General features: G+C 46.5%; 1 protein-coding gene across 2 annotated transcripts; it reads left to right on the top strand.

Moving 5' to 3' along the window:
* The first annotated feature begins 963 nt into the window (after positions 1–963).
* On the top strand, positions 964–25,048 carry LOC310662354 (BAR/IMD domain-containing adapter protein 2-like). 2 transcript variants are annotated; one of them, XM_083409166.1, is made up of 14 exons: positions 964–1,089; positions 6,099–6,174; positions 6,307–6,393; positions 10,042–10,103; positions 10,372–10,443; positions 11,941–12,078; positions 15,425–15,577; positions 16,097–16,291; positions 16,559–16,787; positions 17,430–17,631; positions 19,116–19,187; positions 19,588–19,753; positions 20,046–20,086; positions 20,729–25,048. In XM_083409166.1, the coding sequence occupies exons 1-14, from the start codon at positions 1,042–1,044 to the stop codon at positions 20,799–20,801; spliced, it is 1,614 nt and encodes a 537-aa protein (XP_083265292.1). In that variant the 5' UTR covers positions 964–1,041; the 3' UTR covers positions 20,802–25,048. The 2 variants fall into 2 exon arrangements, with proteins under 2 accessions (XP_083265292.1, XP_083265293.1); XM_083409167.1 differs by lacking the exons at positions 6,099–6,174; positions 6,307–6,393 and having other exon boundaries at positions 1,013–1,089.
* The last annotated feature ends 136 nt before the right edge of the window (positions 25,049–25,184 follow it).

Here is a 25,184-nt window from a genome sequence, read left to right on the forward strand (position 1 = left end):
TTTTACTACTGTTGTACTGCGATGATTAAATTTATTAGTCACTTTATATGTAAGGCCCCACCCATCGCTGGAATGTGTCCTTTGCATGTTTGCCTGTGAGGAGGAAACTCAGCCTTTGGCTGAAAAAGATTCCCCACCCCCGGTTTAGACAGGAAGATGGATATCTTCACAATGTTTGGATTGATTGAAAAAAGGGTTCCTGATTAATCAAGCCAGCAGATTTCAACATTTTCAATTATTATTTTTAATAGAAGCTCTTTCGAAAACTTCAGCAGCCTTGAGTCCTGTGTGAGAGAAAATAAGGAATAATCAAAACAAGGAAGATGATCCCTGCTGCAATTCTACATACACAACCATATTAATCTAAGGAAGTTTTTTCCTGCTTTTGGGACACTTTTTTCCTCCTCTTTAAATTTATGCAGATAAAATACCAACTTCTTCATTTGATCTTCCTAATAAATATCGTTTAGCCTCGTCATCCTGAACACAGCTAAAATTAACTTTTCAGACTTCGGACATCGTGTGTGGGTTTCAAACACTGAATTTTGCTTTTGTAGCCTTGAGAAAAGCTTACAAAATCTTAAAAATTTAAGACGACGATCACCGTGACTAACTTGCTAACTTTCATATTTTTTCACACCTGGGCGTTTATTTCCTGATAACCTTAAAATCCAATTCTCCAACATTTGGCAACAGTATGTATATACCTCCATCACCCTGTGTACTATTAAAAAATAAGATAAAAATGGCCGTGTATATGAGCCTGACACGCTTTTACCCATCTCACTAACACGCTCTATCTATCTATCTATCTATCTATCTATCTATCTATCTGTGTGGTCCGCCTGCTAAGGATCCCGTTTGATTTCTGGCGCTGCTCTCCCAGCCTTTTCCTTCCCAGCTGATCCGGCTCCCAATCCCCTCCTGCTTCCCCCCATTTTAAGACCCACCCCTCAGGCCCCCACCGGGGGGGGGGACACAACCCCACCCCCTTTCTAACACGCCCCGTCCAGGCCCCACGGCGCTCACTGCCCCGGCATCATGTCCCGCTCGGAGGAGGTAAACCGGCTCACGGAGAACGTCTATAGGGTGAGTGAGCGGGACACTTTCTATCCTTCTCCTCATCCCTTCCTCATTCCCTCTTTCTCTCTCCATTCTTTCCCTTGACCCTCTCTTCCCAGATCCAGCCCCCGTCCATTTCTCAGCCAGCCCTCTCCCCTGTTTATTCCTCCTGTTCTTCCTTTCTCCCCCCCCCCCGCCTCTCCCTTTGGCTCCCCTTCATCTCTCTCCCCTCCACCGCTTCTCTCCCCCCCCCCCACTCTGCCCCCCTCCGTCCCTGATTTGTGTTTCCGTCCTTCTTTTCCTCCGCCCCACTCCTGCCATCCACACCCCATCGCACACTAGCCTTTCCAGCACCGCCACACACAAAAAAATCCCCTTCCAACCCCCCCCCCCTTTTCCCCTTTCTTTTTTCCTTTCTGGCTGTTCTTAACCAGCCTTTTGTTCACCTCCCAAAATCTTTTTGGAAAAACAGAGCCTCGGAAAAGGAAAGGACAGGGAAAAGGGAGGAGAAGCCAGTGGGGCAGAGTTGTTCCAACAAGCCGCCCCCCCCCCAAACCCACATTTCCACAAACACACACACTTTGTGCACCCCACCCCCGCTGCCCCCCCGCACCCCCACCCCACCTTTTGAATGCAGAGAAATGCCCTGGATTCGAGGTAGCGCAATGTTAATAATAACGTCCAGGTCTGGGAAGTTCCCCCTTCCATCTAGTAAATAAAGGGGGGGGGGCCAGACAAACCCTAATTAGGATGGAGAAGTTGTGTGAACTTTAAAAAAAAGTTTTGCTCAGATAACGGACCTGTTCTGTTATTTGCAGGAGAAATGTGGCTACAGACAGCTTTATTATTATTATTATTATTATTATTATTATTATTATTATTATTATCATCATCATCATCATTCGGTCCCACTGTTTTATTAGAAACTCAGCTGTGCATTTGGACATGTGGATGGAAAAAACTTGGGGAGGGAAGTTCGTCAATGGTAATAGAAATAGTACCGCTAATAAAGTGTTCTTGTTTTGCTCGCTTCCTTGGAAAGAGACACTTTGCTAAGGATGTGGGGCCAGATTCTGACCTGGGCTCCCTGCTTTCAATGAAATCTGTGGTTATCCGCTTTTCTGGTTAAGTTCAGATGGAGCTGGAAGCTTTTGCTCTTTCTGTGTGTTTTCTTCTCCCATATGGAAATGAAGCAAATCCCATGCCAAATCCCAGCCTCAATGTACTTGGCCAGGAGGAGGGAAAACTTAACCCTTCCCGCTCCCCTGAGATGTGTTGCCTAAACATCTTGACTCCAACTGGATGGGATATGCTCTTCTTATCCGGGGAGGAAGCACGCACATAGGCCGGGGTTCCTGTGCTTTCTTTGCTGTCTTCGCTCAGCAGAGACACATCTGACAGCTGTTAAAGCAGATGCCGAGAAGGGGCCATTGTCTCCTTGGGGCTGGGAAGGTGGGGGCAGGAGTGGCGCTGGTGTTGTCTGAAATCTGGGTCTTCAGAGCAGTCTTCCTTGGGTGTGTGGAGAACATTGTACTAACCAGTGCTGTTATTCCCTCTATCTCTGGGCTGTGAGTGTTGTTGGTTATGTAGCCAAAATGGTACCACCCATGAGCAAGAGGTATCAGCAGGCTTAGGAAAATCCCAAGGTTTGTAGGAGCACAAAATAATATTTAGGGTAGAGACCTGAAAATGAGGAGCTCCTTCCCCCCCAAAAAAACCAAATTGAGGACTGAGCATGCTCAGTCAAGGCAGAATTCACTGTTGTGGAATGGAAAAACCCAAGTGGTAAGGGAGAATGAAATGGACTGCATATTCCTAACATTTTGTTGCAGTGCCCACTTATTCTATTTTTTTATTACATTTTTAGTTCACATTTCCTCAGAGGAGCTCAGGATGATGTAAGACTCTCTCCCTTCATTTGATCGTCACAACAACTTGTTGAGATGAGGTTAGACTGAAAGATGGGACTTGACTCATGGGAATTCATGGCTGAGTAGGAGTTTGGGCCTGGATCTGCTCAGTTGATTACTCTAACCATTGCTTCAATAAGTTGTTGAAGGCATTTTTGCTTCTGCTAGGCTAAAAGATCTTATTATTAGCTTATCATGCTAATGAGGAAGACATATGAATACTGTAAATTTAGAACAGAAAATGGAAGAAAAGGCAGAATGTGATTGTGGTGTTCACCTGCATATTATTACAGGAAAGCAAAATATCCCTTTTCACATCGTGCGTGAAAATGCCTTTTTGTGATGAAGCAATAGCAAAAGAATCAGGTGAGAATAAGGTGGCAGAAGAGACTATTCAGCATCTGACTACAGCATCTGACGTTTCTATCTGTAGGTAGAAAAATAGCATCAAAAGAAGTGGGCTGGCTAACATCCTCCTCACTGTGCTAGATTTTTACTTGCAGGGAACTTTCATATGAGGGCCAGGTGAGACACGTGCAGTTTTAAATGATTAAAAGCTAAAGGACCCCTGACAGTTAAGTCTAGTCGCAAACCACTCTGGGGTTGTGGTGTTCATCTCGCTTTACTGGCCGAGGGAGCCTACGTTTGTCTGCAGACAGTTTTTCCAGGTCATATGGCCAGCATGACTAAGCCGCTTCTGGCGAACCAGAGCAGCACATGGAAATGCCGTTTACCTTCCCGCTGGAGTGGTACCTATTTATCTACTTGCACTTTGACGTGCTTTCGAACGGCTAGGTTGGCAGGAGCTGGGACCGAGCAACGGGAGCTCACCCCATCGTGGGGATTCGAACCGCCGACCTTCTGATCGGCAAGCCCAAGGCTCAGTGGTTTAGACCACAGCGCCACCCGTTTCCCCTTTAAATGATTATAATGCCTAATTCTACCACAAGTCTAGTGTCAAGAATCAGTGGGACTGAGCACCTTCCCTAGGTCCACAGGCAAGCTTGGGTCCAAGCATTAACCCTAGATGCAGACCAGACCTGATTTCCTATTTCCCGGAGGGAAAAAGTAGTTGGTAGCACCAGGGCAGCTCTCTCAGGTTTGGCGCCCTCTATCACAGCCCCAAATGATAGGGGGTAGGGAGAGGTGTAGATGCTCTGTGACCAAAGCTGACCCTTTTTCACCACTTATTTCTGGTGAATGTTTAGGCCAGGCCAACTCCATTCCACAAGACATCCCTTCTCCTCTCCCTCTGTCCATCATCTGCTCCCTTCATCCAGTTCCTGTCTGTCTTTCCATCCTCCCACACATTCCTGTCTGTCCAGATAATCCTCCCTCCCTCTCTCCGTTCCCACCCCTCTTGGGCACTCTTGATCGGAGTCAAAACAAGATAAATAGCTTCCCGACCAGTAGCTACCAAGCAGCACACATGAGTCAGGGAGAACTGTAAATTTTCCTAATGCATTCCTGTAAAAAAAACAACCCCTACATTAAAACCAATTCCTTCATTAAAATGAAATGAATAAAATCACAGTCCTTATCAACAATTATTTCTCGGTTCCCAAATACTGTATATGAATTGACTTTTGCATGTCAATATAACATACAAAATATAGGTCATAAGAAAATCTGTAGAGTTTTGTTTTATTTTTAATGCAGAAATTATGTTAATTTTAATTTTATAGATGTGGACGTTTTAGTAAAGTTTAGGGCTTCTGCTCACTCTTGATCAAGCCATTCTAGACTGGGTTGGGTTGCCATGGGTCACTCAGCACTTCTGAACCCACCTCATAGGGTTGCTTTGAGAAATATAGGGATATATATACTCAGTTGAACCCCTTAGAGGAAAACATGGATAACTAAGCTGTTTGACCTAGCTACTTTCTTTATCCATTCCTAGACTTCTCATCTATCTGTAGCCTGGTTCACATGTCATACTAAGTCAAACCATGGTTTAGCATGAGTACTCCCCATGGCGACATTGCTCCTCTCTCGTTACTCAGTGTTATGCTGAGTTAAGTTGTGGTTTGTCTTAGTCTGTCCTCCGCATCAGGGGTTATGGTTAAGCTCTCCTGGACAAACAGCAAGCCATAAAGGACAAACCTTAGTTACAGCTTGTGATTGGTCTAGGTGAGATTGAAATCACAAGCCTGGTTCCAGACAATACGCTAAGCTTAATGATGGCTTAGGTCAGTGCAGCTTCAGAATGCCTGGGGAGGAACAAAACAACCCCGATCTACTTTCCCAGAGCCTGCAGGTTCACACTAAACCATGGTTTGTTTTGTTTTAGCATGACATGTAAACCAGGTCTATGTATTATTTCCCAGGTACCTTCTGTCATATTCAACTCCCTGCATGCCTCCGCGTATAATTCTCCCCTTCCTTGTGCCAGTTTATATATCTTCTCCCAAAGTATGTCATTCTGTTTTTTGGTTTTTTTTTCATTTGTAAGATTTTTAGACCACTTTTCTTCTTCTTTGGCGATCACTTGTAGCTGAGTAAGATTGGCTTCCATGAATATGGTCTTAACAGTGTGTTCATATGTGGCTGTGGAGGCCAATTCTGGATCCACACGTTCTTCCACAGTGGGGACATAAGCTTCTAGGTGGGAGTTGATCACGGTGAGGATTTGCCAAACGTGCCTTCCTCTTAGCTCATTTTTCCCTTTCATCCTGAGTTCATGCTTCTTCAAAGTCCAAAGTTTCATTAAGTTATACAAAGTAGTTTTCCAACTGTAAGAAAAATATAGGTTAACATCAAATACAATTTAAAATCAGACCATACAGAATTCAGACTCTTATCTTCTTCACAAACTTGCCCATCAGTTTCTCTATCAATTACATTTATTACAAATTTAATAAATAATAATGTTAGTATGTGTCTCTTCTAAGCACTCGTGATTCATCTCGTTTTGCAAGGAAGTCCTTTCTCCTGGTAATACGGAGAGAATTGTGATGCTAAGGAGACAAACCAATCACTTATGTCCTTCTAATTCCTGTGGATTTCAGCGAGGAAATGAAGCACACGCCTCAGCCTTTCTGTGGGAAGTTAAAGTGCCTAAACTTTGTCTGAATCATGCCAGAAGGATTTGCATTATTTGTTTGTTTTCTTCTCCCTTGTATCCAGGCGATTCTGGACCAATTCAACCCCAGTCTAAGGAATTTTGTTACTATGGGAAAGAACTATCAGAAAGCACTCTCAGGTAATGGAATGCCCCAGTCCAGCCCTTGACCTCAGGCCAGGTCAGAGTTGGTGTTCCTTAAAGGGGAAAGGTCTCTGCAGCTTTTGTGTTGAGAGTTTATGATTCAATGGTCCACCCCTCCACCCCTTGCAGGAGTTACAGTGGCCGCCAAGGGTTATTTTGATGCCTTAGTGAAACTCGGCGAGTTGGCCAGCGACAGCCAAGGATCCAAGGAGTTAGGTAGGTTTTTGATTCGACCTGTGGCCTCCTCTGGAGGGAAGAGACTTATTTCCTACTACTGCACTCTCCCTAGAGCACTCTTGCGCGCAAATTTGTGCTTGCAAAAAGGTGTTAGCAAATTGTGACTTTGCGAGCATCATTGTAAGAGGCAGGCAGGCATAACCCCAGCAAACCCACAGCGTCTAGTCACTGTTTGGAACCACATAGTATTGGTCACTCATGTTGCTCGCAAGTGGTTTCTTGGGTGGAGCAGAACTGCAACACTGGCGTACCAGCAAACAAGTCACTGCCACTTACCAGGAGGGAGAAAGGAAGGGTGAAGCTACAAGAAGGTCAGTGCAGTGCAGGGGCACCAGCAGAGCCACTCCTGCACCCCTTCCGCTGCCCGTAATTGGCTGTGGAATATCTTCTGGAAGGCTTGAGTTGCAGCTCTGCTCCACCTGCCGAACCGCTTCCAATGAGGATACCACTTGCACTTGTCTCATCATGTACACACCCCATATCTGGACTATTGGTGGCGAATAGGACAGCATCCCATGTGTTCCTGGTGACTCCATGGAATTCTTCCCTTCAAGCATCGTGGAAACATCAAGGGATGACGCCTCAAGAGAGCAGAGACCCCACATCTCTGCTTCTGTGCGAACCGAGACGTTGAGCCAGTTTGCACATTCAGCAAAACCATTTAGTAAAATTTCCTTTGGGTTGTGCCGTTTCAGGCTAATGGCGAGGGTGTTGGGTGTGTTAGCATGCTTGAATCCTTCCTTAATTAAAAAAGAAACCTTGTATATTTGAATGGCATGGCAGGGAGGAGAATCTGGCCTCAGTTTCTCCCTGCCATCCTATTTTTCTGCGTGAAGGGTTCTTTTGTTTTGTTTCACTAGCAAGCATTCATTACCCACCCATAAGAAGAGTCTTCTCGATTGGGCCAGTGGCCCATCTAGTCTAGCAACCTGTTCTCACAGTGGCCAAGCAGTTGCCCCATTGGGAAGCCCACAAGCCAGACCTGAGTGCAACATCAACACTCTCAGTCCATCAACACACTGCCCCTGGACAGTGGAGGCAGAACATAAGCCATTGTGGCCAATAGAGCCTTATCTCCCATGAATTTGTCTAATTCTCTTTCAAAGCCATCCAGGTTGGTGTTCAGCACTGCTTCTCATAGCCTAAAACTGCACGTGCCTAAGGAGATTGTTACTGCTTGGCTCTGCTGACGGTGTAAACTAGTCTTTAAGCTCGTCGGCTGTGGGGCCTTGTGGTTTTTAGCAGTAGCTGTTTTGTACTAGTCTCCGCTGTAGATAGGGCTGCCAAGCGGCTAAAGATTTTTTTAGTGGTTCTGTCAAACGATCCATCAATTACATGTAAATAAAACTGCGGCAGGCCCTTTCTTGAGATGTTGAAGGAAATACGAGATAAGGTACGATTTCACAAACAAAAGCTACTGCTCATTGTTAGAAGCAAAGGCAATCTTTAATATTTCCTCTTTTCAATTCCCTGTTGCAACACCAGAACCAAAATAGACTCCAGCATAAACAAGGGCGCCCTTAAGTCATGGCCCGATTGATTAAAATGGGCCCCTATCATTAATCAACTCCACCATGCAGCAGAGGGAGGTAGCAAGAAAACTGTGGCGTTAGGGTGGGCTGTACCACTTCACAGGAGAGGTAGGGATGCCACTTTTGAACACTGACCCATGTGAACACAACTCCCTGCAAGTTATAAATTGCACATAAGATGCAGTATGGTATAAGAGATTCTAGAGTCCTGCCCATTCCCTTTCGTCCTGTTTACTATTTATTGGGCAGTTTTCATGTAGCTGAGCATTCAAACATGCCATCCATACCTGCAGCCTGAAATGGTACAGCCCACATTCTGCTGCATGTGTATCCCGGTTATAAATCTGTTGATGGTTCCTTCTTTTTTTAAAAATAATAATAATAATTATTAGATTTTCCACCGTGGTTCCTCCTGTCTTGCAGCCCTAACTGTAATGCCACCTTTAGATGGGTTTTTAAAAATGTAAAACCTCAAATATAGTTCAGACACATTTTTTTCTGTCTAAATGGTTTGGGGCCAGGTTATGCTGTGGAATGGTCTTCTATGAGAGGCTGGCAGGTCCCCCCCCCCCCATGTCTTCTGTATCTTGTGATTTTGTTGTATACCTGCTTTCTTCCCTGGCCAAACCACCTCCCTTTGTACCTCACCCTCCCTTTCACCTATCCCCTCACAGCTCGTCCCAACCTTCACCCCCATTTAAAGGATGGGGTGCCTTGCCTTCATCCATTCAACCCCATTTAACGGGGGGTGGGGTGGCTTCACAAAACAGCTTGCTGAACTCTTATGTGAAGCACCTCTCCCCCCTCGGTTAAGCGCCTGTCACCAGCACTCCACTGTTTCATGCTGGAGCTAACATGGCTGCCCCAACTACAGAGCATGACAACAGCCTTAGATTATTATGTATACAGAAGATATTTGTGATTGACAATGCTGTAAGCTTTTTTTGAGGGCTCCTGTGGCCAATAGGCAGGATACATATTTGCTTTTCTTTTTTAAAACATCTTTTTGTCACTTTTTTTTTAAAGTTTTTTATTTATACAAGAAAGACAAACAAACAAACACCAAACACGAATACACTAATCACAAAAACAACCATAGACACACAATACTCCTAGCAGACAATAAAACATCTATTGGTCTTAACACTAAAGACCCGACCTCCCGTCCATTCCATACTTCAAATTCATATTACTTATTGCCCATACACATTTTTTCTTATAATTAAACTTATTCTCATTAAATCTAATTTCTTATATCTACCTTACTACTATTACTGAAGTTCCTCGAATGCTGCAACAGAATTTAAACTACTATATTTATTTTTCAAATATTCTTTGAAAACCTCCCATTTAGAAACAAATTCCTGTTTTGATTTATTCTTTATTTTTTCTGATATGCCATCTAATTCAGCATATTCTGTCAGCTTTTGGATCCAATCTTGAATAGAGGGGATTTCATTACTCTTCCATTTTGCTGCGATCAAAACTCTTGCTGCCGCCGTGGCATATAAAAAGATACCCTTCCTCTTTTGTGGAATATCCAAATCTGTTATTCCTAGGAGGTAGGCCTCTGGTTTTTTATTGAAAGAGATCTTTAGCATTTTTTGCAACTCTGCATGTATACTCTCCCAGAATGCCTGTATTTTCCTACATATCCACCACATATGGAAGAATGTTCCTGAGTCTCTTTTTGTCACTTTTAGCTACTTAGGCGACAGGGCTGTGAACTGCTCCTGTGCTAGATCGCACTTTCTTTTGGAGGGGATGCTCCCATCTAGATGTGTGCTGCGTCACATTGATCTAATCTCTGTGCCAGGTGTGTGAATTGCACAATGCACCCCCAAAGCAGAAGCTGCAGAGCGGTGCTCAGGTTTGTGTGTATGTACCAAGTTGAAGACCTCCTTCCACGAATGCCTGCCATCGACATTTTGGTTCCAATTAAAAGCTGGTTGGAGTTCCTTGGTCAACTCCTAGGAAAGGAATTAACCCGAAAGGAGATTATCCAGGGACAGGCAGAGTCCAGGGGACAAAGGACCTTTTCATAGACCAGGGAATGTCTGGGGTATATTAAGCCTCCAATCACCTTGACCTACAGGTGACACGTTGTTCCAAATGGCTGAGGTCCACCGTCAGATCCAAGTGCAGCTGGAAGAAACGGTGAGTATCTGTATGTGATGGGCCCATTTAGCCTGGCATCAGGCCTGCCTGGATCAGACTGATGGGCCTATTTAAGACCTCTGCCCTCTTCCCCTCCTCTCCTTTTCGGCCTCCAATCAGGACCACAGGCCCCACCTATCCTGGTATCTTGTCATGTCCAAAAGCCATTCTCGGGACCTCCAATCTATGGGCGGGAGGGGGTGGTGCTGGCCTTCGTCTTCCTGACTCTCACCCTCTCCTTTCCTGCTTCTCTGTCACCTGGTCCCAGCTGAAGCTTTTCCACTCGGAGCTGTTATCCCAGCTAGAACACAAACTGGAACTGGATATCAAGTATCTGATGGTGAGAGAAAGATTAATATCTGAACCCTCCTCTTCTGCCATTTCAAGTTTGTCTGTCTGTTGTCATGTGTATTTATCTGCCCATCAGTTATTGTGCAATATCCTATCCGAAGCTTAATCTTTGCTAGGGCTCAGTATCAGAAGCTATCTATGCCCCGAATGTCTGAAATAATGATGAAGGAAAGTACCCCTGAGCACATGCAGAATGACTTTCCCTCACCACAGAGCCTGTCACAACAATCCTGGAATCTCCAGGTCAAATAGTGTCATAGTATGGCTTCCAGGAAGGCATGTGCCTTGCATTTGTTTTACTCATAAATAAAACACTGGTTCCATCTCTGTTTATATACATTTCCATTTCTTACAGTTGGCCAATTAGGGAGGTATCTAATTTATCCACAGAAGAGAGTGCCATTGAGGCAGGAATTTATTCAGCTAAGCATGGGTTGTGATGTTTCTTTCATTTTGTCTTTATCTCACAATAATTCCCTGAGGAAGATGAGACTGAGGGATAGTCAGAGTCTATGAGAAAGCAAAGGAGACCGTGGTCAGCACTTCTTCACAGGCCTTCACTTCTCTGGAGAGCTTCTTGCTAGCCAGCGAGAAGACCAAAACGAGGCCTTGCTATTCGTGTGGAAAAGCTTGAGCGATGGGCACTCTGGGACAGGGAACTTTTAGCCCTCCAGATGTGGTTGAACTACAACTCCCATCAGCCTCATCTAGCGTTGCCATCAGTCAGGGAACTTGTGGATGGCCACAAGTTCCCCCTCTTGCCCTAGGTGAAGACGTGTAGCTCAACTCTTAAGACTGGCTGTGAAGAAACAAGCGTCCACTGTCAGCATTGTTTCTGCCAGGTCCAAGATTCCTCTCAAGAGAGACCCAGTTTGGCCCAAGCCCAGCTGTTGTCCCTCAGGGAAACCAATAATCCATTCAGTATGTCGTATTGATTTGAGAAGGGTGTGACCTGAGGTATTTTCCATTCTGTCAACATGCATCTGTCCAGGAGTGGGGAACCTCTGGCTCAGGTTGAATGCGGCCCTCTGGGGCTCTTTGTTTGGCCCCTGGGATTCTCCCTATGCCACAACCTCTCCTCAGAGCTCTGAACTCTGACGCTGCTCCATCCCATCCTCCAGTAACTGAGACAATGCCTCTTGCTTGCCTGGATAGAGAGGTGTGAGCATGTGTAAAAGCCTTGTGTGACTGAAACTGTAGCCTATCGTATATAGATAAGAGATAAGACATCCAATGCTGTCCATTTTTGCCTCTGCCCCTGCCTGCCCCTAGCATGCGGCCCCCTGGTGCAGAAAGGTGGCCCTCAGACAGATTCCCCACCCCTGATCTACTTGTTCATCCGAAAGGAATAAAAGCTCAACAGCCCGTCTGTTGAGCTGCTCTGTGTATTTATATGTGGAATGAGGCTCAGAGAAGCAGGAAGGATCCTGTTCCTTCAAGGCTGACCTGGCTATGTACTGTCTGGTGCCTGCCCTCCCTCCCCTAGGCCACCCTGAAGAAATACCAAGGCGAGCACCGTTCCAAAGCAGAGTCAATTGAAAAGTGTCAGACGGAGCTGAAAAAACTGCGCAAGAAGTGCCAGAATAGCAAAAACCCACAGAAATACGGGGATCGTGAGGTGCAGGTAAGATTGGCAGCGGAGGGGGGAGGGATTCCATAAAGGGAAGTGCTTAAGAGAACAATGGGAATGTTGCTTGCTCCCTCAGGGAAGAGTGTCACATCCTGCCAGAAGCGGATATGTGGAATTCCAGGTCAGGCTATCTGGGCAGGAGACAGAACAGCCTCATGTCTCTCTCTCTCTCCTCAAGCTCAGTGAGCTTATTTACAAGATATAAGATAACAAGTGAAGCTACCTTATCCTGAGGTAGACAAATGACCTCTCTAGCCCATCTACCATCTACCTTGGCTGGAAGCAGCTGTTCAAGCAGTGGTCTTTTCCCCTGTCCTGCAGTCTAGGATGCCTGGGATTGAACCCACAACCTTGCACATCACTCACTTAAAAAAATAAAATCAATCTTGTAAATTTAAAATTTAAAGTTAGTCCATCTTGTGACATATCATATTAAAGCCCATGAAGTTCTGAAGAGAATGGTGTTTTTTAGCTTTGACTTACCTCAATTCTGGGCTGAGCTTTTAAGGTGTTTGCGTAGTCCTGCAAGGCCAAAATGGTCAATTCTCACAAACGGGATGAGATTAAAAAATTGCAATTTTAGCCTTCAGCTACATTTCATATAATAATAACAACAATAACAACAACAGCAGCAGCAGATAGGTTACAGAAAAAAATGGTACACAACAGAACAACCTTGCTGGTATGTGTTGTGTTTCAAAATTTTGAAAATGTATAATATTGGGAAGTTCTGTTTGTGTAAACAAAAAAATACAGATCTGAATGCAAAAAGGTGTAGGAATATTGTTGTTTGGAAGTTCAGCTTTCTAAAGTTTTTCAATGGAGCAGGTTATGCTCAAGACCTGGCTACTCCATACAGATGCCATCTGGGTGCTGGGATTGGGGTCACTAAGAAGTTTATGTCTTTAAAAGGGTTTAACATTCTTTGGCTGTTTAGTGCCTGGAGAGGTAATCTCTACAGAGGGGGTACCTGGGTTGTTGACAGTAATACAAAGAGAAATGTACACAGTCTCTCCGCCAGACCCGTGTATATACTGTATTTCATTGTGCACACACCCGTAAGTGCACATACAGGCAAGTGCATACCTGTGCAAATCGTACATGCCATGTGCTTTACGCATGCACACCCTGTACCCAGAGCCTTACACAAACACCCTGCTTGTTCAGAATGCATGTGCAAGTGCAGTGTGCTGCTTTTGCACACCCACCTTCACATGCAGTTGGTACACACTTACACAACAAACCTGAAAGGTCGGGCGAAGCTTCTCTGCGAGGGGATGGAGTCCTGTGCATGGAGAACGCTGCAGAAAGGGTGCGCCTGCCTTGATTCAGATGTCACCCGTCTTCCTCGCTCTCTGACTCAATTTGGTCTGGTGCCCTGTCTCCCCTATCTACCATCCGCCACCTACCCCCATCCTGTGAATCCTAGCAGCAGCATTTGGCTCCGGAAAGGCCCCTTTTGTCAACCTTGTTGCCGCGGCAACCATTACTTCAGGATCAAGGCCTGCTCAGGCTAGAGGCCGCAAGGAGGGGGCTGGTAGGGAATGGGGTATGGAGATAACCCTTCAGCTCCTGGATCCTATAAGACTGCCCCCTGCCCCTAGCTTCCCAGGATATAAAATCAGTACAAGCCCTGTGTTTCCTAAAATTAGATTAGTTGTTTCAGAGCACCTTTGCCATCCTTTTGTACTCACAACTGGGCTGAAATTGTAAGGAAGTACTGACTTCTCCCCACAATCGTCTCTCTACGCTTGCCTATGGATAGAGCTCAGATCCTAATTCACACTGGTGGTTGTGTGAGTGTGGAATTAGGCAGTGGCAATTACTCCGCATTAATTAATCCAGAACAATGTGCCAAGGGATTCTAGAAACTCCCCTGAGGCAAAGGAGGTGTCCTTTGCTAGGAGAGTGAGCGGCGCAAACAAAACAAAACGGTGCCTAATGTTTTTCCCTAGTGCATGCGAACAGGAGTACATTTGAATGCTAATGTATCTGTTGATTGTAATAATATCTCTCTGTGAGCTGTGCAGCTTGCTAAATGCTGAACAGCAGTTCCAGCCATGAGCCAGGGGAAAACTGCATTGGGTAAATGTCTGATATAGAATATAAAACAACAGGGTGTTTTATCTCACCCCACAGGCAACATTTCAAAGAGTAGGGAAGAAATTACCTTGAACAGGGGAGAGGGGAGGGAACAGCCCAGAGGATCAAAAGGTCAAAAAGCCAAGAAGAAAGAGGCAGGAGGAAGGCGGGGATGAAACCACAAAATGATGCTTGAAGTGAAAAGAATTTTTATTATATGATGTGATACTCCCCAAACATGTTTTGACTTGTTGCATTCTTCAAGGGCACTAGGAGAGATGATAACAGCAATGCGTGAAAAGAGTACTGAGTAAAATACTTGGAAGCGTTTCTGGCCACAATCCTAAATGTGCTTGGGAGTGAGACCCATCAGTCAGACTTATTTCCAGGTGAACATGCACAGATTGTGCTGTTAAGGCTAAACTCGACATAGCACCATGCGCCCAATGAACAATCACACATTTCGTTCTGTTTTTAAAAAGTAAATAGTAGGCAAGTGGGGTGTGATCTGTATTAGTACTGGCTGCTTAGAGGGAGAGGAAGCAAGAGAGGTGGGTGCAGGAGACTCTTTTGCTGTGGCCTCAATTGGAAATGAGACTCCTTTGCTGCTATTTTATTATTTTTAAAAAAGAAATCATGAAATTGCTAATTGCGTGAGTAGTGTCGTGCCTGATTTGGCCCTTTCTGTTGCTGGTTAAGTTTCTCTGTTTTATTACTCAGTCTAACCAAAGAGTTTAGAGACTAGAAGATATATTCAGAATGTATTCAGAATTCTCCTCCACACCAGTTCTTTTTCACTTTTTCTTTTTTTAGAGAGAGAATGGAAGTTAAATATACCTGGTTTGGTATGATTTTGAGGCAAAGTGTGTTTTTTTATGCAAGGTTATTATCGTCAGTTTAATAATCATTGTTGACATCTCTCGCACTCGCTCCTGAAGAAGGCGACATGTCAAAACATGTTTCCACAAAGTGTAATAAGAAAACGATTTTGCTTCAAGTATGATGTTGCACATTTCACCTCCTTCCCCTCTCCACTTTTTGGCTTCCTAAAGAAATCACCCCAGTTTTAAACATCCATTTTATTGTAAGTCGCTTGAATGATTTCCGTCAAAGGGTGGTGGGATATACATTTATGAAATTAAACGAAGTGTGCTACGTAATATAGGAGAGACTAAATGGTGTACAGCGCTGCGAAGCAGTCCGGCCTCAGATTACAACATGATGGTTCCTTCCCTTCTCATGGTGGTTTTTGCCTTAGTATGTGGAGATCATGAGCACCAAACAGAGCGAACTGGATCGGTTCGTGGCTGAAGGCTACAAGGCAGCCCTGACGGAGGAGAGGCGCCGGTACTCTTTTCTGGTGGACCGCCAGTGTGCAGTCTCCAAACACTTCAGCAACTATCACACTAAGGTGAGCTGCGCCCTCTCCACCACAGAAGGAGGGATTAGAAGCCCCTGTTTCACTTTCCCTCTCCCCAATTTAGGCTTTAGGAGAGCGAATCAGGAAGGGCCATGTGCATTCTGCGATTCCGCAACTGCACTGCAGAATTTGGCACGGGCGCGGAATTTATCATTCTGAGCCAGGGTGATGTTGTGGTTAGAGAAGATTAGAAAAATAGAACTGCCAGTGCTTTGGACTGTGCCAGCCTCCCTGCCAACTTGTCCCTCTACCTCCCAGTAAACAGCTGCCACACAGCTGTTGGAAGGTAAAGTAAGTGTTGCCCCCCCCCCCAACTATGCTGTCTGCTCCTCTATAGCCAAGTCTAGGTGAAATCTGGGAATTAGAGGTGGGGAAGAGAAATCAGCACAACTTCCTGCAGTCTGGAGCTAACAGACAACCGCTAGTAGCTTAAGAGGGACGGGGTGGAAGCCAGTTGGCTAAAAGAAAGCAAAAACAAGCAACATGGACCTTCTTTTCATCCCTTTGCAGGTACGGGAGCTGCTGGCAGCCAAGTTGCCCATCTGGCAGACATCGTGCACTCAACCCACCCGCTTGCCAGAGCGGGCTCTGGCCCTGGTCAAGCTCACGGCCAATAACCTCTCTGGTGGGACTCCCATACCAGCCAATGATGCCCTCCCTGGCTCCAAGGTCCTGGAAGAGCTCTCGGAGCTGGGGCCAAACCACGTGAGTCCATGGGGTGGACTGGTGAATAGGCCGCTCATCCTGGGGGCCCCAACCTCCCTCTTTACTGCCAGGATTCAAATGGCAGCTCCCGAACTACTAATGTGACACTTTAGCCAATTATGAAGAAGGACCACACTCGCCCAGAGGTTATAAGTTCTCTGTGTGGCAGGGAGGTGCGGCAATAGGATGCATCAGGGTTCACCTGTATGATGCCCTATCCATCCTTTTCTTTCTCTCTTCCCTTCTGCCTCCACCAATCCTCCACAGCGTGCCTCAGTCCAGGAGGTGATGCCGTTACCAAATGGCGACTCACACCGTGGGCGGGGATCTCGGGACTTGGGGCACCCGCCGGTCACCGAACCCCTCACCATCACATCAGGTCTGCCACCCACACAAACCACTCAGGCCCCTCCACAGACCAAGACCGCCGACAGCTATTCCTGCACCCTGCCAATGCCACGCAAAATGTCAATGGAGACCCGCCTGGCAACGCTGGGTAAGTGCCCCAGGTTGGTTTTGACCTGCAGCCCATCTTCCTTCTTCAGGCAGCACCGGTTCAAAACTGGGATGAATGGAATGGGACTTCCACTCTGTAATTTATGCCATCTGATCAGTCATGTTTCTGTTGCATTCTCATCAGAACTCCAGATTGTGCAGTGTCAGGACAGAACAAATTCTGCCCATTCCCTTAAAACAACAACGACGATATTGGAGTTGCTTGAGGCCACTTTTTCACCATTGCACCATTTGGGAACTGGCCAGGATGGAGGATGAGATGCAGAACTTAAAGAGAAACCATAAAAGCACTGATTGTAAGAACTGTTGATGACTTGTAGAAGTCAGTTGGTAGCTTGCCACACCTCCACCTGTGTGATGCATCATCAGAGGATGTGGAGCCCTAGCAGAGTCTTCAGAGATTTCCTGCTCCCATTAGACAGCTTCTTCCAGAGTCTCCAGCTAAGGGGAAAACTCCTCTCTCATACAGTTCAAAGTAACAAAGTGTTTATTGTCTCCAGACGCTAAACTATATACTATATACAGCTCTTTCGGTCTTGGAAGTAAATATACATATGTACAGAGAGAGCCACTAACACTACTGCCTTTTCCCTATCCCAATTCTGTTCCCTTCTCCCCACAGTGGAGAACAAAACCCTGCCCCGCATCAATCCTCTGTCGGTCCTGCCTCCACGTTCAGAACGGCGGAGGGTCCAGGCGATATTCTCACATGCGGCAGGAGAGAACAGCACCCTGCTCAACTTCCAAGAGGGAGACGTCATTCTTTTATTAGTGACCGAGGCACGGGATGGCTGGCATTATGGGGAAAACGAGGCGACCAAAATGTAAGCAAGATCCTCCCCCTTCTGTCCCATACAAACACAACTGGTAGGCTTTCCCTGTTGGATGGGTGGGAATTTACCCTTACCTGTGTGGGTCCAGGTCATGTGTGCAGTTTGCAGGGACCAGGTATGAGGAGTCTCTTGCAACCTCTGCAGGGGGAGGGAGAGAGGGAGGCCTGTTCAGCTTGGATAAGACCTGTAGGGTAATAGTACCCAAAGGTCCCATTTTCAGTCTCTGACATTTTATGGAGCAGGTGATGTGAAAGACCTCCATCTGAGACCTTGGGAAGCTGCTTCCAGCTGCAGTAAAGGATACTGGACTAGATAGACTTCTGTGGACCTTACAGCCAGCAACCGCCCGTCTCAGCTCCCTTGAGATGAAGGGCTGTAGCTCAGTGGCAGAAGGTCCCAGGTTCAGCTTCACGTGGGGCTGGAAGAGACCTCTGCCTGAAACCATGAGCAGCAGCTGCCAGTCAGTGTAGACAATACACTGGTGGGCCAATGGCCTGATTCAGTGTTAAGTAGCTTCCTATGTTCCCTTGGGGGACGCGGGTGGCGCTGTGGTCTAAACCACAGAGCCGAGGGCTTGCTGATCAGAAGGTCGGTGGTTCGAATCCCGACAACAGGGTGAGCTCCCGTTGCTCGGTCCCTGCTCCTGCCAACCTAGCAGTTCGAAAGCACCTCAAAGTGCAAGTAGATAAAGAGGTACCTCTCCGGCGGGAAGGTAAACGGTGTTTCCGTGTGCTGCTCTGGTTCGCCAGAAGCTGCTTAGTCATGCTGGCCACATGATCCGGAAGCTGTCTGCGGACAAACGCCGGCTTCCTCGGCCTATAGAGCGAGATGAGCGCCGCAACCCCAGAGTCGTTCGCAACTGGACCTAATGGTCAGGGGTACCTTTACCTTTATGTTCCCTTGCATAAGGGTCTGGGAGTCCTACTCAGAGTAGACACGTTAATGTGACCAATTGAGGTTCATTTATTTTAGGGGTCTACTCTTGGTTGGATGCAACCCCAGCTAGGAGACCATCTCATGGCCCGTCTGGTCCAGCAACCTGTTCTCACAGCAGCCGTCTTGGTGCCTTCGAGAATTCGGAAGCAGGACCTCACAGCCCTCTCCCTGCTTGCAATTCCCAGCAAGAGGCATTCAGAGGGATACTGCCTCTGGTGGTGAGGCCATTGTGACTCCTCTGCAAGGAACACTGGCTATCAACCTCTTGGTTTTGTGACTCAGCCAGGCTCATTCACCTTTCTTGAGAACCCCGATCATCTGGGCTGCTAGCCCCTGCTGTTTCTTAGCCCACTAGGTGATCTCCCCAAACCTCTCTGCCTTGGCTACGCCTGCTTCTGCCGCTTCTTGTCCTTAGCACTGACCCTTCTTAAGCCCCACCTCAAACGCAGGAAGAATAGGAAGCAGTTTTTTGCCCTTTTCCCTTCTGGTCTGAAATGTCTGCTTCCCATGTTTCTCCCTCCCCATTCCCCCTTTTACAGGAAAGGCTGGTTTCCTTTCTCCTACACCCGGCCCTTCCCCGCAGCCGAAGGGTCTGACAAACCGTTCAGCAGGTAAGGTGGGAGATGGGGGCCCGGTGCCTCAGAAGGAGATTTGGCTGGTGGTGGAGGGGCAGGTCACTTTGACCCTTTGAGACGGATTGCCTTAAGGGTCTCCAGCAGCTGGCCTTTGCGGGAGCAGCTCATGTTTTAATACTTGCCAGTCAGCAAGGGATTGTGTGGGAATAGGGTTTCCCATTCTTGTACTGCAGTGGGCTTTGGGCTCACCTGCCTCTCCCACTGCCAGATATATATAGGTAAAGATATAGATGGATCAAGCAGGGTGGGCTGGGTGCCCAGGCTATAGGGTTTCCTCAAAAGCACAGAGAGGGGGAAATCCTGGGTCAGATCTAGGAAGCCAAAGTCGTTTGGCATGAATTGCCTTAAAACTTTCTGCTTTCCCTTTCCTGAGCAGCTTCCCACTTAGCAAGATGAACAGTAGCAGCACAGGAAATTTGGACCGAGCCGGCTCTCCACCCATCGGCCCCGACGGTGGCGACGGCCCACGCTTCGGGCCTTCACCGCGTGCCAGTGCATCCCGCCAGCGCCCTTACAGCATGCTGAACCCAGACCTGTCGCAGGTGAGTTTGCGGGGTGGCTGTGTGTGGAGAAGGAGCTGGAGAGCGCTAGAGGAGCCCTAGCCCCGTCTGTCCTCTTAACGTTCCTGTGCTGCCACCCAGTGGTCAAAGGCTATTAAGAAACATTTCTGAGCAGAAACAATTCAAAATTCAAGTTGCAAATTCTGCAGTGCAAAGTTTTTACAGTTTTGTGGCTTCATCTGCTGCTCAGGGGTTTGGATCTCTGAGTCTATGGGCCTTTTGCCTAAACTGAAAGGATTCTCTGAATGCAATTCTTTCTCGTTTTGCTTCCCAGCTAGCAAATGAATTTGGCAGTCCAAGTGGCTCCCTGTCAAGGTAAGAAACCCTCCTGTGGCTTCCACAGCCGTCTTTCTTCCTGTGAGACATCCAGTGCCCCAATTCTGATATAATTTTGCATACAGTGCCTTAAGAGTCCCAGAGGGCACAGGGCACCATGACCAAAAGCTTCTGGGGTGCCTTGTGATTCAGGCCTAGTTGACGCATTCAGGAGAGTGAAGTGGGAGAATGGATTGCCCTTCTTCTGGTTACAGGTGGGAAAACCGCAGCTTTTCAATGCTCCTGTACATTTAAGAATAAATAAATCATGCAAACAGGAAACTAGCACTGTGGGCAAAAGGCCAGGCTAGAGCCTTTGTCGCTGAAATGTGAGTCTTATATTTGCAAAGTGAGCTTCTTTGTTTTAAAATGGAAGAGCATTAAAAAGTGTTGTTTCCCCACCCAATGTCTGTTCTCTGTATTCTGCATTCTCACCTCATTTGCTGCCATATTGAGCTAACCCCTAGGAGACGCTTAATCTCAGGATTGTGGGTTTGAGCCCCACGCTGAGTGAAAGGTTTCTGCACTTCTGAGAGTAACAACTCCCTACCCAGATCTTCAGAAAGCATCCTTCATGATCTGGTGCTTCCTTCCTGCCACAGTGAAACTTACCCTTCTCTGACTTACCCTTTCCCACTGCAGGACCAACCCATTTGCTCACATCAAGCTGAAGCGTACAGTGACCAACGACCGCTCCGCGCCGCTCATCCAGTGAGAGGTGTGGCGATTGGTGGAGCCAGATCGCTGCACCCACTTCCTCTTTTGACCCCATCGTGTGGCCTTTCCTACCTAACAAAGCATTCCTGGCTTGGAGTCGGCGCCACAGGCCAGGCCGGGCCTGCCTCCTCATCACCCCCTCTAGTTGCCAGTGAGAGTACTGGGCACGGACTGTTGTATGTTGCGCTCGGTGGCAGCGATTTCCTGCAGGGGACACAAGCCAACAGCAGAAGGACAGAGAACCGGACAGAAGAAGGCACTAGGATGCAAGCACAGGTGTAATGGTTGGAGGAACAGAGGCAGAAGAAAGATCGAGGATGTGGGACTGGAGGTCAGATGGAAGGAGAAGAAAACTAGGGTGGGATAGAGGAGGACTCGGAGCCACTTCTCACATTGCAAAATTTATTTAAGGAAGGCATGTCACTAGATCTGGGCGTGTGGATGCAATTAATGTTCCTCAGAACTCAGTGGCAAAGTTCCCTTTTTTAATAAAAAAATTTGTATCCAAGTTGCACCCCAATATTTTGAAGTAAGGCCCCATCATTTCAGTGGTATGTATTCCTAAGTAAGGCGTTTGAGGCCAGATTGAAAGTGAGGCATGGTTAAATCTCATTAGAAGCAGTGGAATTTAAGAATTCCTGACTTCCTTGAGCCTTAAATTGGCCTCACTTTCTCTGGAATTTGTGTGGGTTCAGCTGCCCGGGTGGCTCCCTTGATGGCTGCAGTTGTGATAGCCTGGTCCTTCGAAATGTTAGCCCCTTAATGGCAATAAACATCACGTAAGGGATATATCCCTTGTGGTTAAAAAGGCTGCCTATGGTGAGCTCATCCCACAGAGGGACCACTAACAGGAAGTCTCCTGGGTCTACCCCTGCAGTATAGAATTTAGAGATTTCGGGACTGAGAAGGGGAGAATAGTTTGGGAGAGAGAAGAAATGGGTAATCATTGCAAACAGAATTTGGGAAAGGTTGAATTCAAGGCTGATTCTCACTTTCAACATACAACATACACCAGTTACGCAACATGTGGTTATACATCACTTGGCAGCTGAATGTGTGAACTGACTCCATTGAAAAGCATTGAATTGGAAGGGATATGAAAGTTGTTTCTGCAATATATTAGGTATGCGTTGGCCTACTAATACATATGAATTCCTGCCTTCTTCAAGCAGTAAACGTACCCCCTTGTAGCAGCCCTTGGCTACTTGAGGGTGAATATATGAGCAGTCTCCACTGACAAGTCAATAACTACAGACCGTATGAAAACTCTTGTTGGCGTTTGATCTACAGAGGCTGTTTGAGACTTGCCGTTACTGAGTGATGGTATTCATGTGACAACTAGCCCATCGTTATAATCTGTGCAGGGCAACGTGGTGCGTTAAAAGAGGAGCTGGGTTTCCTGGGTTTTCTGGAAGTGCAGTGGTTGCTGAGCTATTCTCTGTGGGTGGCTGGGTAGTCCACAGACCTCGCCTTCACTAGCCGTGTGAAGTGAGCTTTGACTGCTCTTCAACCAGAAGTTGCAATACTTTCACAGAAAAACAATGCCGGCCATCTCCCCAATATCCCTTCATGAAACACCAGTTTTCTTCACGTGTTCACTGTGTAATTTATATTGATTTGTGTAGCAGATTTAACCATAACATCACCACACTATGATATATGGCCATCTGTGAGAATAGATTTTGTCGCCCCCCCAACCTTTGGGGGGAACCAGTAATGTAATAAGATGTAGATAGAAAACTCAGGAGTCAGGACTCCTTAGTTTTTGGGGAGAGGTAGCCAATTAGAGAAAGGCAGCCGGGAAATGTTAAAATAATTGAGGATGTTTCTTAACTTCAGTTGCTGGGAGAAGAAAACAATCTGCAGCAATATACACGTCTTGGGGAACCAAAATGCAGGCATTTTGGTCAAAGCCCAAGCTGGCTAATTCAGCTGCAAACATTTTGTCTGAAGCAGTTATTTCTATTTTGAGAAAAGGGCATGTTGTCCCATTTCCTAGGCGGTGTCCCCACACCAGCAAGCCGCTCCTTTTAAGGACTGGCATGCTGCCCCCTGTGGGCAAAGATGTGCCATTGCAGACTCCCTGTCCTGGCCAGTTTGTCCTAGTCCTTGACCTTGCCTCCATCTCCCCCCGTTTCTGGAAATGTCCATGGCCCATCCCTCTTTCAGACCCGGGATAAGCAATCACGAAAGCAATATGCAGGGTAGTTACCTTTGTTGGTGTTCACAACTCCGTAGCAAAACAATGGCCTTTGCCGCAGGGGCCAGGAAAGGTTGAAAGAACCACGGCCCTTTGGACATGCGGTCAGAGCTTGTCAACGCAGGAGATAAAATGTTTCAGCTGTGTAAATGGGTTCCATGTGGGGTGGCAAGGACCCCTCCTCAGCCATTCTGCCACATCCCCTTGTTTTGTTTTCTTTACTTTGCAATATTGGTTGTCCTCAGATGTTGATTTACTTTCAGGGTGGGTGCAACTGGCAGCATTAAAACTTACAGTGGGTGGTTAAAATGGCTTCAGAGAAGTAGCTGCCCATCTGTGTGATACATATTCAAAAATTGGCATATAAGACCAGTGTTTGGCTCGGATAGGGTTAGGGAAACGGCATATGCGTTGGATAAGGCCAAATTGCATCCACGAGAACGTGGCTTCAGGTGCTGAACAGAAGGGTGTGAAGAAGGCTAACTGGTTTTGTGCCCTCTTTTTATGTTTCTGGTGTATCATCCAAAACTGAAACTTGCTCATCTCCTCTGCTATGAGATGTGCGCTCGCCAGATGCTGGGGAAGTCCACATGTGCAAGGCAAGGGGGGTGCTGCAGTTCCTCCTTGGGACATGGCACCAGAAGTGTGGAAAGTGAATGTGTGTCCCCTCTGCCCTCCATTTCCATGTAATGTCTGAAGCTGCTCTCCTTGACAGAGGTTCCCAGTAGGATAGCTGTCACCAGTTTGCCCAGCACAACTACTTATTGTACTATGGACAGCCAAATACAGAATGCTTTTTTGGGGTGGGGGGGAAGAGGAATCAAATGTGGGGTTTTGGTGTGGCTATGCGATTGCAAATGTCCTTTATGAAATAACCAGCTGCAGAATTTTCTGTAGCAGATTGTTGATCTTGGAATGTGATACATTATCTAAAACCTATGCAGCTGGGAAGTGTGCCTTATTAACAGCAAATGCCTAATTTCACCCTACTTACAGCCATGGGCTTAGCCAGGATTTATGTTAGGGGTGGCAGGCTTTATGTTGGGGGGGCAGAACCCCCTCCACGAGAGAGAAATGACCCCAATCCCCACGTTGGTTTTATGTATGCGTGTTTCTTGTTTTGCATGTTTCTGTAGAGTCAGTTCTGGGGGGGTTTTGCATTCTGGATATTTCTACTTGGAAAGCCTGTAGTGTGAATTCAAATTGCAGAATTTCATACCTGAGATCAAAGTTTTCAAATTCTGAGCATGGAAATGATGTGGAAGTTTTTATTTGGGGACATTCTGCTTTGAAGGAATGACAGAGATGGCAGCGTTTGATTTGCAGGAGCACTCATTGTAACACACTCAAACAAAATCAGAGTTCTGGTGTTTGCCTTTAGAGGGGAAAGCAAACTGAATTCCATTCCAACTTGTGTGTGCTCTGTGGCCCCCAAGTGGAAAGAATCCATCCTCTCCCACTGCTTTGTTTGGTTGACATATTTCCAAGGGCAAAAATGGGCCAGTGCTGGTGACTAAGTTACAAGGTGGTGACTTACCTTGATGTGCGTGTAACAGCTGAGTAAACTGGATTTTTTTTGTCCTAAGTGGTGGGGAAAGAGGGAGTCTTCTTGCTGCATCTGCATCAGATCAGAAATCTAGGGAAGCATTGGATAGTAAAAATCTCCTCCCTTCTTGGTAGGATAATACAAGGCCATTAGTTCAGCAAATGTACCTCACAGCAAGTTACCCATCAATAAATAGCTTTCTCTTTTTATTTAATGAGTCTGTGTTGGTGTGCGCACACATGCACTCTAAATATGTACATGTGTACATAGCTGGGTGCTTGGTATGGCCCTGAACAAAGTGTGGAAAGGATATGATGTGTTCCATTTGGGGGTATCGGGCTTGTATGTGTGTGTGTGTGTATAAGAAGCATCATTGCATAGGGACACATGAGGTGTGCAGCTATCCGTGGCCGTGTGGGGGAGTCTCTCATTAGCTATGTATATATCTCCGTGTTGATACTTCCTAATTCTAATATTAATAAAGTTTAATATAAACCTACTCCGGCTCCAGTTTTCTCATTCTCTGGAAACCAAATCTCACAGTGGGCCGGTCAAGGTATGCATGGGTAGCAGGGGGAAATTGTGAAAAGCACAATTCATTAATGGGAATTTTAGATTGTTCCGTTTCTAGCAGG

The sequence above is a fragment of the Podarcis tiliguerta genome, assembly GCF_965153285.1.
Source record: "Podarcis tiliguerta genome assembly, chromosome: 13".
Lineage (NCBI taxonomy): Eukaryota > Metazoa > Chordata > Lepidosauria > Squamata > Lacertidae > Podarcis > Podarcis tiliguerta.